The sequence below is a fragment of the Mangifera indica genome, chromosome 11 (assembly GCF_011075055.1).
Source record: "Mangifera indica cultivar Alphonso chromosome 11, CATAS_Mindica_2.1, whole genome shotgun sequence".
NCBI lineage: Eukaryota > Viridiplantae > Streptophyta > Magnoliopsida > Sapindales > Anacardiaceae > Mangifera > Mangifera indica.
The window spans coordinates 2,945,402-2,956,551 of NC_058147.1; the positions used below are offsets into that span (position 1 = coordinate 2,945,402).

Below are 11,150 nucleotides of genomic sequence, written 5' to 3' on the forward strand. Positions count from 1 at the left end.
TCTTTTCTTCTGCATATTCATCCAACTTACAATTTGGTTTCTGTAGCATTATAGCCTGATACAGACCTTCAAATTCCATGTGCCTCCACCAACTAAAGTCCTGATTTCTGAGATCAAACTGGAATTCACTTTTAAATGTAAACTTAAAAAATTGATGAACGACACTTGTACACTTTCTAATATATGAGTGTTAGAGGGATGATATAAAGACTATAGTAAAAAATATGTGAAATAATTGTTAAATAAGTTATGTGATGACTAAGAATGAACACTATGTGCCTGAGTAATAGACAATTGTTGTCCTGCTTCAATAAAAAGGTCTAGTGAGGTCTTGGTTGATGGACGGACTGATGGAGGCAAGTGGAAGTGTTTGTCCTTTGTGATGATCCAATTCAATTATGTGACTGGTGTATCCAGTCCCCTTATCTAAATTTGATATTTAAATAATATATTATTATATAATTAAGTATTATTTTATTTTTAATTAAAAAATATTATATATATATATTTTAAATATATAAATAAATATTTATTAATGTGTATTATCATATAATTAATTATTATTTAAAATTTTAAATTAAAAATCATTTAATTATATAATAATATATATCAAATATATATTAATTTATATATTCAAAATAAATATGCATAATTTTATTGATTATACTAATAATTTGAACTAAACCCTACACCACCGTCCTCGTTTAAATTAACGTAAACCCTGCACCACCGTCCTCGTTTAATTATCTACTTGAAAAAGAATTGACTAACTTTTCCCCCTCTTTGGGCAGGGAAAAATGTCTGACTTCATATCCTTAGTTCAACTGATTGGATATTTTTGCAATTTTTATTCAAACATTGCTATTTAGCAGTCAATCTCTGATATTTTAATCTTGACTCTGGGCGTCAAGTTTGGAGTTCATAGCAAACAAGTCAATGGATTGCACCGTCTTTTTATTAGTATTTTAAAATTTATAATATAAGTTGTTGAATTGTAGATGAAGTCCCACGGCCTGATTATTGTGACACTTGATTTTCTTCAGAATTCCTGTGTTTGAAATTTTAAGTATAGCCAAAAGACTAATGCATCCCCAACTTTCATTCATTAATTTTTTAAAATTTAAATACCAACTCATTTATTAAATTTTGTTATTATAATTAAAAATAAAAAAAAATTATTTCTCTCGTAATATTTCATTTTTAATAACAAAATCTTACCTAAATGCTTAAAATAACCTTTTTAATAAATCAAATGAAGTGTAGCCGAAAATCCGACAAGTGTAACTATGAAAAGGTACATGGCATTATACGTGAAGGACATTGTGATGATGTGTGAAGGTTTGACAAAAAATCGGAGGATCCTTATCCTCTGGCGCTTCATCGGTGGAAATTAGGTGAGACATGTTCTACTCTATGTCCACTTTTCTAAAGCAGACCCATCCATTCTTAATGAATTCTGATTCTCTTCTTCAAAAAACCAACAAAATGGAGAAACTGACATCCACGACAGACACATTCATTTTACAATTGAACGCAACTCCGCCTTCAATTCTAACAGGGCAGTCATATGATTATAATATTTCAAGATCCAGCTTTAATTATACAAATAGGGGAATTGAATTAGGGTTTTTATCTTCAATTTTGAATATGGAATTTAGTGGAATATCTAATCGTATCTCAACAAAAAAAAAAAAAAAACACTCTTGATTTATTTTATTTTTACTTCGAAAAGGTGATAAAACTGAGCATCTCACTTGATCTAGTCGGTTTCAGAAAAAACAAAGAAATAAACATCTTACTGTACCACTCACCTTTTATAAATTCTAAATTTGTAAACAAGATAGGGGCATTTTCGACCCAGTGCTCATTTTTCTTGCCAACTGGACACCTTTGGATGTTGAAGATTCTCTCTTTGACGAAAGTACCCCTGCCACGCCCTCGCGTGTTTTTATGATTTGTCTCACCCAACCAACCACCACTACAGTCCAAGAGAACAGATCCAACCGTTCCGTTTACGCAAAGTGGATGGTTACGATTCAACCATGTAGCAAAGGTAGAATGGCTGGGCGTCACATCGCAGAGCCTAACCTCTCATCCTGATTGGTCCACGACTCAAAGCAAAGTGACCCACTGAGGCACTGAGTATTATTAAATGGATAGAAATCGAAGCTCCATGCCAAAAAACAAGAGAAAAGAAATAATAAGAAAAAAGAAGAGACATTAGACACTTGGCGCATCCAGCAAGCCCTAGCACGCGAAGAAGAAGGAAGCAATCTAGGAAGTGTAACACAAATAGCAATAACATAAAAAAGGTAATATACAATCTCTCTAGCTATAGTATGTTATATGCTTATCTGTTCTTGATTTCTGCTTTCCCATTTTCCATAAAAGAGTCAGCTTTTGATGTTCTTGCTTTTTCCTCAACTTCAATTTATGGTGGTTTGTAAATGTTTTAACTTTTTGTTTGTTTTCTGCTTTTGATTTTGGATTAAATGTTGCTGGAGTTAGAATTTTAATTTTTGGCTGATTCAAAGCTCAATTTCATGGTTTTTTTTTTTTGGAAAGTGTGTAGTTTATTAGATTCAGTTTGGTTGAAGCATCAGATTCTTAGCTTAAATCAGCTTCTGACACTGTTTGATTTAGATATTTACCAACATGGGGAGTAACATCAACTTCAAGAGCTTAGGTAATGAACCTCCAAACGATGCCAGTAAGCCACTAGCTGGGAATTTTTCTTTAACGCGTCAACCCTCAATCTATTCATTAACATTTGATGAGTTTCAAAGCACTATGGGTGGTAGTTTAGGTAAAGATTTCGGATCAATGAACATGGATGAGTTGTTAAAGAATATATGGACTGTAGAAGAGACACAAAGCATGGTAGCCTCCTCTAGTGGCAACCAAGATGGTATTAATGGTTTGCAAAGGCAAGGATCGTTAACGTTGCCCAGAACTTTAAGTCAAAAGACTGTTGATGAGGTATGGAAAAATATTTCTAAAGAGTTTGTTGTGAAGGATGGAAGTGGCGGCGGTCAAGGACCTAGTAATATGCCACAGAGGCAACAGACTCTGGGAGAGATGACACTGGAAGAATTTTTGGTCAGAGCTGGGGTTGTTAGGGAAGACGTGCAGTTGGGTGCTGGCGTTGGAAAGGTTAACAATAATGCTGGATTTTTTGGTGACTTACAACAGTCAAGTAATAATGCTGGATTTGGGTTTCAGCAGATGGTCAAGGGTGTAAATTTGATGGGGAATCAAAATTTGGATAACGGTAATCAAATAACCATTCAGTCTTCAAATTTGCCGTTGAATGTCAACAGTGCTAGATTGAATCAGCACCCACTTGCTCAACAGCAGCAGCAACAACAACCGCAACACCCTCAAATATTTCCCAGGCAGCCTGCAGTGGCATTTCCGATGCCTTTACAAGGTAGCCCAGGAATTAAGAGTGGAATTATGGGCGTAGGTGATCAGACGATGACCAGCTCTTTGGTTCAGGGTGGTGCTCTTCAGGGTGCAGGGATGGGAATGGTTGGCTTGGGAGCTGGGCCAGTTGTTGCAACAGGGTCACCTGCAAATCAGTTTTCAGATGGAATTGGGAAGAGTAATGGGGATACATCTTCAGTTTCTCCTGTTCCTTATATGTTTAATGGAGGTTTACGGGGGAGGAAATTCAATGGGAATGTGGAGAAAGTTGTTGAGAGGAGGCAGAAGAGAATGATAAAAAATAGAGAGTCAGCTGCAAGGTCTCGGGCTCGCAAGCAGGTGAATATTTGTTTGCTAAATTTGTCATCCATTGCTTCCGACTTTATTGATTAAGTGATTGCACCTGTTGTTTTTATGCTGGTATCATTAGCCTGCTTATCTGGGTGTTGTGTAGTCTAAGCAGCATGTGTAACTAAATTTCTCAAGATATTTAATACGTGAAAGAACTGCATTTTGCTGTTACTTTAACAATCTGAAGATTTTCTCCATGCTTAAAATCCTCCTGGTTACGTTAATACTGAGAAATCCTTCCTATAGTATGCATTGAGTTGCTACTAAAAATAATAGCTAGTCAGGTGAAATTAAATTTTGATAATACTATCACCTTAGATTACTAACTTGAATAAGAAGATTTTCCTTGTGTTTAGAGATTCAATTTCAGCACTAAAATATCTAGACAAAACATGTGTTATTTGAGTTTCTTTCCAGCTCTCACTATCTATGAAGTGAAACAATCTATCGTCGGATATTCTTAACAAGGAACGAACCACAGATAAAAAAGTGATACCTAAAACTCTAAATTGTCGATTAATCAATTTTGGTAGCCATTAACCAATTGCTTTTATCATTTATGTTAATTCTGCATCCCAAACTTCAAGAAAGATTATGCGGCAGAATGGTAGTGTGATAGTGACCTGACATGACAAGAGATGAAAGATTATGAGAAGTCAAGGTCTTGGGAAGTTATGAGGATCCAAGTTTTTTAAAAGGTAATGAAAAGTTGTTTAAGGAACATAAAATTCGATAGTAGTTGTATGATGTCAACACTGATAGAAGGATTCTTACCATCAATACCTTTGACCTTAATGCTATACTGAATAGAACATAATTAAGTGGGCATGGAAATAGTTCTACCGTGTGAAAATTTTTTGTTCTGTTATGATGTTCAGAGTAAGTTATATATGCTTTTCTTATCGTCTCTGTTGGAATTGTGCCAGGCATACACTATGGAATTAGAAGCAGAAGTTGCAAAGTTAAAAGAGGAAAACCAAAAACTGCGGAAGAAACAAGTATATTATGTTATTTTACATATGTGCAAGCGCACACACACAATAAGTAATGGCTGTTGTTAACTGATATTAATGTTCTAATTCTCACTCAACATATTTTGATTGCTGCAGGCAGAAATCATGGAAATTCAGAAAAATAAGGTAAATGACTTCACCTGTTTGGAGGTTTTCGGTGGTTGTTCAAAATAGATCAGTCTAATCCTCTCGGATATATACATAATTTTGTGTTTTGATTTGTTTGACTCAAAACAAAAAAAAAAAAAAAAAAAAGAACTCTTCTAAGAACCATCTTTGCCTATGTTTTTAATCGAATGTATAGCAATTGTTTAGGACACATTTCTGAGTCATCTACCATTCATGGCACCTGAATAATTTGAGTTTATGTTTTGGTGTATGCGGGTGTGTTTTCTTTTGGCAAGGAGAAAACACACAAATTATGGTGTAGGCTAGAAAACACACATTTCTTTTTACTTGTTTTTCACTCTGTGGTTCCATCAAATGTAGGTACGTTATACAGGCTAGGAGGAAGTTTTGCTATCAAAGAACTTTCATCCGTTGCCTTTTAATATAGGATTTGTAGTTACCTCAATCAATCTTAACCATTTATTTGTTTGGTGCAATTCGTTTGTTATCATAGGTTTAGTTTTGGGACAAATTTTAAAGGTATTTTTTTTTTCACACAAAACATAAAAAGATGGTCTCTGCCTCTCTTTATCAAGAAGTCTTTGTTGAAATTCAAAATGTATTTTTGATGGGATGACAGGTGCTGGAGACGATGAACGCACAACAGGGAGCAAAGAAACGGTGCTTGAGAAGGACACAGACTGCTCCATGGTAAAGTGAGGGGCGGGATTACGGTGGTTGAAATTATGTATGGTGGTAGCTGTACATATACGAGGTAAAGATGTATTCGGCTGTAGATCAAAGAAAAGAAAATTTTAGTGTGGTGTAGATTAGTGTTCCAATATTATATATATATGTATCTGCTCCTGTCTTAATATCATGATTAGTTAGGGGAAGGAGAGCATAATATCTGCAGCTTGTTAGTTAATTACCGTCCGATATAGTATATTGGGCTTCCTATAATATTTTTGTCAGCAGTAGTTTATTGTATTACGCCATTTCTATCTGTCTTGAAACAGAAACAGGAGCTGTTTAAAGTTTAGACATATTACGAGTCTACAAATGCGTTTAACACAGTATTAGTAGCCTTACTCATGAAGAACTAACTAAATTTATACGGCCTTTCAATTGTGCTAGACATAATAAACGAATTATGTATTATGTCGTTTATTAAAAATTTAGTATTTTGTATTGTATATTGAATATCATATATCGTATGGTTGAGCATTTTAAAAATAAAATAATAAAATAATTTAATTAACACATGATCAGTAAAAAAAAATCACATATCTTAAAAAATTTAATAATTTTTGTATATACTTTTACTATATTATTAGTTTTTATTTAAAAATATATATATCTATGTCAATAATTATATAATACATATTGTATTGTATGATGTGATTATTATATTGTATTAATTTGATATATTTTATGATACATTATTTCTTATTTATATTATATCGAAAGATACGTATCCATTATTGTTAGAGATTAATAACTATGACGTATAATATATTGTTGAATATTGATAACTATGCCTTCATAACTTACATTTAGGGCTGAACTTGAGCCGAGCTAGCTTCAGTTCTAGCTCGAGCTCGATTCGGTCGAGCCCGAAATGAATCGAGTTTGACCGAGCTTGATCGAGTTAGAGCTGACTTGATAGATTTTTTATTAAAATTTTTTATACAAAACGACGTCGTTTGGATCAATATATATTAAAAACAATATTGTTTTGATAACGAAAAATGAACCAAATTGAGTCGAGTTGAACTCGAACCCGAAACAAGTCGGTCTTAGCCGAGCTCGAACTCGAATCGGTCATATATGAATCGAGCTGAGCTCGAGCTCTCGGCTCGAATCCAACCCTACTTACATTTGAGGATACGGCATTACTTTAGGCCAATAAAAAGAAATTGCTCCATTGACTTGCAATTTCAAACCATATAAATAAGTGGAATGTGACAGGGCATAGCTAGGTGAAATGAAAATATTACAGGCCACAACAGTTATCCAAAAACACTTAAGGCCACAGCAAATTAAGAGCCGCCAAGATCATCATCGTTAAGAATAATACATAAGTATAGCTTTCTTACCACGATAATTGACATTATTTCATCATGGTAATGATGATACACAGCACCCCTACGCTTTATGGCTGAACACCATTCAGATGATTCACTCTGCAATTCCACATATTCAGGCTTGATACTGGAACAAACCCCTCAAGAATCATATGAAGTGATAGGCATTAATGTGTTTATCCACTTAAAATAGGGTGAAGAAGCTCAAATTTTCTGTTTAATAAGTACCATTTTCTTATCCCAGCCATGGCAGACAGATAATTTACACAATGTTGTCTGTTCTAGAGGTAAAGCTAGCATGGATAAACAGGAGTGCATTCCATGTCCTTCCAGGATATCATTTTCCTCCTATCCCTTAATCTAAAAGATCTGGCAAGAAGCCTACCATTGACAGGTTTACACAAACCAACATCAACAACAGTACTCTTACTCTTCTTAGATGGAGATGCATCATCCAAGCAATAGTCAAACAACAAAGCAAGACAACAAACTTGATGAGCTAAGATATGGTTTTCTTGATCCGGTGGTAACATCTTTACGGTATGAAGATTAACCTATTTGATGCAAAAGGAAAATGTGACATTATAGCAACTTTCAATTGGTTGATAAAAAAGATAGATGCAAAAACTATGATGGTGCAAACACAAAATATATCATGATAGTACTGTCGCAAAGGGACCATCAAGATATATAACTTTATTGGTAATGCTATGAAGTCAGTGAATACCAACTTTTAATGCAAGAAAGCATAAAAGACCTTGATATAAACCATTGGATAGAAGTGCCTTTACTGAAAGCTACTCTCTGTCTAATTCACTGCTTGTAGCATTTCCTAAGACATTAATGACTTACCTTGCCTTCCATGGCACGAAGTTCATTAAACCACTCATAACCACCATTGTCATGTTGATCTTCTCCAAGAATTGTGTCAAGACTCAGCAAAAAGGGGAGGTCTTAGAGGATACTCCATACTGATCTTTATCTGCCGCATAGAAAAACTTGATTTTAAGTTCAAAACTCAACGAATGAATGAAATACAAGAAGAAAACCCCAATTTACAAACACCTTTTTTTGGTTAAAATAAGACAAAATTCCTTGACCCCACAATCCACCCATGACTTTTTGGTCACCTCATAGCTGTGACTAGAAGCAGCATTTTCTGCATCTGCATCGATCTGGGCAAGGTCTTCCCTGTCACTATTGGTATCAAGCAACAAATCTGAATCATCATCATGTTTTTTGAAACTCTGTGCTCTTGCCTTACTAATAGGAGAAATGATGCTTTTTGATATTTAAGTCATATGCCTGGAGTGGATTAAACCAGATCCTCTAGATGGTGTAAGTCTGACATCATTTTCAGCAGATGCAACTGGAACTAAAGATGGCAGCTCTCCATCTTCCCTAGCAGTTTCTGGCTCTTCTTTTGAAGCAGTAGGTCTTTCATCCAAATTAACATCTATATGTACTTGTATTTGCTCTGTATCAATGGTAGGCAAAGATGAAGCCAAATTGGAAACAGTCTCTACAGTTGACCAACCATGCAAAATGCACAGTGGGTATGCAAAGCCCATGGTGCACTTTCCAAATTCAAAGTAGGCCATTTAAGCTTCATAAGTGAATCAAGCTGTTCCCTGTAAACCAATAAAAGAAACCCGAATTTTCAAGGTAAAGATTACTCTACCACAAGGATAACAAGATACTAAGAACATAACAACATAATATTGAAGTTGGTTCTCCAATGTAACCACAAACACACAAATTGTAAACATACAGAGCTATATGGAAAAGAAGGAAAAAGTCTAAGCATTAGATTCTTCATATTATTAAGGATCCAAAAACAGTCCTAGCCAGGAGAATAAACTTTCAAGCTAACATTCAGATTTGATCAGATGACAGTATTTGGCTCCTATTGATTTCTAGTCTTCATCATACAAACTCCAATTATACAGAACAGTGACTCACACAAGAGCCAGCTGCGCCTTTTTTCGAGAGCGAATTCTTTGCACAACCGTCTGTACTCTATTCTGCTGACGATACAGTGCCAGGCCAGAGATAAAAGCATCACTTTTAGTAGTCTCACTACTTGGAGTTTCACGGCTAGCAAGCAATGGAGAGACCTCAGGTAAGATATCAATGCCAGCCAAATGCTGGGCCCATTTATATGGACGTGAAGTTCTTTCATCAAACACTAGAGTGTCACCGACAAAGAGTTTGGCTGACTGCATCATTATTAGGATAACAATCAAAATATGGTATGGGAAATTGCAACAATGAAAAAAAATGATACAAGATGAAAATTTAGCTCATGGATAGACGAACAATACCTACAAGGCATGTAAATAGAACATCCATACCTGGTGAGGGAGCTCAAGGCCAGTGTCATCAGGAAACAGATTGCACAAGATGTCTTTCTCAGGTCCTTCATGTGACCCTTCTATGCCAACACATACAAGATTTAATTTCAATAAGTATTCAAACTTCAGAGTAATGAGTTTTGCAGACTTGGGTTTGGAAATCTCATCATCATTTACATGAAGGATGATTTTGAGTGGGTGAACATGATATACTCCAGCCTGGTCAACATTCTCTTTACTTGGAACTCTCCTTGGTCGCTTTCTCCTTCTCTGTCCATCATCATCATCATCAAGAGCATCATCCTCTAACTTGGAGTTTTCAACATTGGAAGAAATGCCTGGATCAATCCATGTAACACTGTTGAACTTTTCTGTTAAGAACAGAATCACACAAGTAGATTTCAAAACATGTCACAGATGTAAAACAATCCAGAAACCAAAGAAAGTCAAAGGACTTAATTAGATCAGCCATTGACATTTTGGGCTTCCTTCAGGCTTCAAACAAGTAGCAACTAGAAATTTTTTTGAATTGAGATATGGGTAAATCAAATTATATGAATGTAAATTAATTGTTAAGCTTAGCAGCACCACTGAAACTAGCATAATCATATTCATTTACATTCGGTATTAAGCAGCAACAAAACACTTGAAAACATCATTCAATTTATTCAAACAGCTGAAAAGTAAAAATTAACACTCATTACCAGTGTCCTTAACAGCTTGCTGGCGAGCAAATGTTTGAGCATCTTTCAAATTTCCTACTATCTCTAAATCAATATTTTCAGCAAATGCTTCCTTCTGTGCCATAAACTGAGAGTACATCACATAGAGAGGCGGTGGAAGCAATTCAGCTGATTGGTGCTGCTTTATTTTCTTCGTATGTAAAACTCCTAATTGGTTTTGCACTGGTAAGGATGCTTTCTTAAGGGACTTGAGATGTGAAGGCAGGCTCGACAAGAATTTCTTCCTGTTTGCAATAGTCTCAAGCAAACTTTTCTTATGCTGCTCTAATTTCTCATGAAGTTTGCACAATTCCTTCCGCTAATACAGTTAATATGATACTTATTAGTACTACTATCATAATCCTGCAAACATCAAGAACTAATTTTCTTCACTTTAAAGTTACCTGATGCAACTCGTAATTGAGTCTCTTCAGCATAAGATCGTGTGAGATGTCACTAGACAGTTTGGAGTTTTTAATCTTCTCCGGGGCATCACGATAAAACTCTTCCTCAGGCACGAGTTCAATATCAGGATATTTTGACTTAAAATCCTTACAAGACTTAATTGCTTTAAGATAGTGACTCTTCTCATACATTAAATTATGCAGCCGTAGAGTCCTGAAATCCACCGGCGCCTTCGCGCGTTCTGTCTCCACTTTCATTCGGTCTTCTTCTACCAATATAGTACGATTTGCCTAAAAGAAACCCTAACTAAAGTTATAATAATTATTTCAAAAATAATTGAACGCGAAACCCTAAGAATGAAAGAGAGAGTTAGATGTAACCTGACGAAGAGTCACGAAATGGATAAACATTTGAGTTATGAGTTCCCTCAGTTGTGCTTTTGGTTTGTTCTCATTTTTAATGGCAAGCATCTCGGCAACGATTTCTTCAATCGAGGATTTGCTCTCTCTCAGCATTTCGTAAGCCGATTTTTCTAACTTGCGGGGTGAGGATGTTAACTGTGCATCTCCTCCGTTACCGTCTATCACCATCCCTTCCTCCTCTATTTCGCCATCCTCCATCTTCCCCACTCTCAATTACTTCTTCCCTGTCCCACTGTCTGCCAGCCTGTCTTGCCTTTCTGCC

General features: G+C 35.5%; 1 protein-coding gene and 1 pseudogene across 2 annotated transcripts; one reads left to right on the forward strand and one right to left on the reverse strand.

Moving 5' to 3' along the window:
* Positions 1–2,158: 2,158 nt before the first annotated feature.
* Positions 2,159–5,974, forward strand: LOC123230042 (ABSCISIC ACID-INSENSITIVE 5-like protein 5). 2 transcript variants are annotated; one of them, XM_044656142.1, is made up of 5 exons: positions 2,159–2,312; positions 2,644–3,765; positions 4,704–4,775; positions 4,887–4,916; positions 5,539–5,974. In XM_044656142.1, exons 2-5 carry the CDS (start codon positions 2,656–2,658, stop codon positions 5,611–5,613), a joined length of 1,287 nt encoding a protein of 428 aa, XP_044512077.1. In that variant the 5' UTR covers positions 2,159–2,312; positions 2,644–2,655; the 3' UTR covers positions 5,614–5,974. The 2 variants fall into 2 exon arrangements, 1 of the variants encoding a protein (XP_044512077.1); XR_006505004.1 differs by lacking the exons at positions 4,887–4,916; positions 5,539–5,974 and adding an exon at positions 4,365–4,475 and having other exon boundaries at positions 4,704–4,734.
* An 823-nt stretch (positions 5,975–6,797) lies between these two features.
* Positions 6,798–11,148, reverse strand: LOC123229136 (annotated as a pseudogene).
* Between the last annotated feature and the right edge of the window lie 2 nt (positions 11,149–11,150).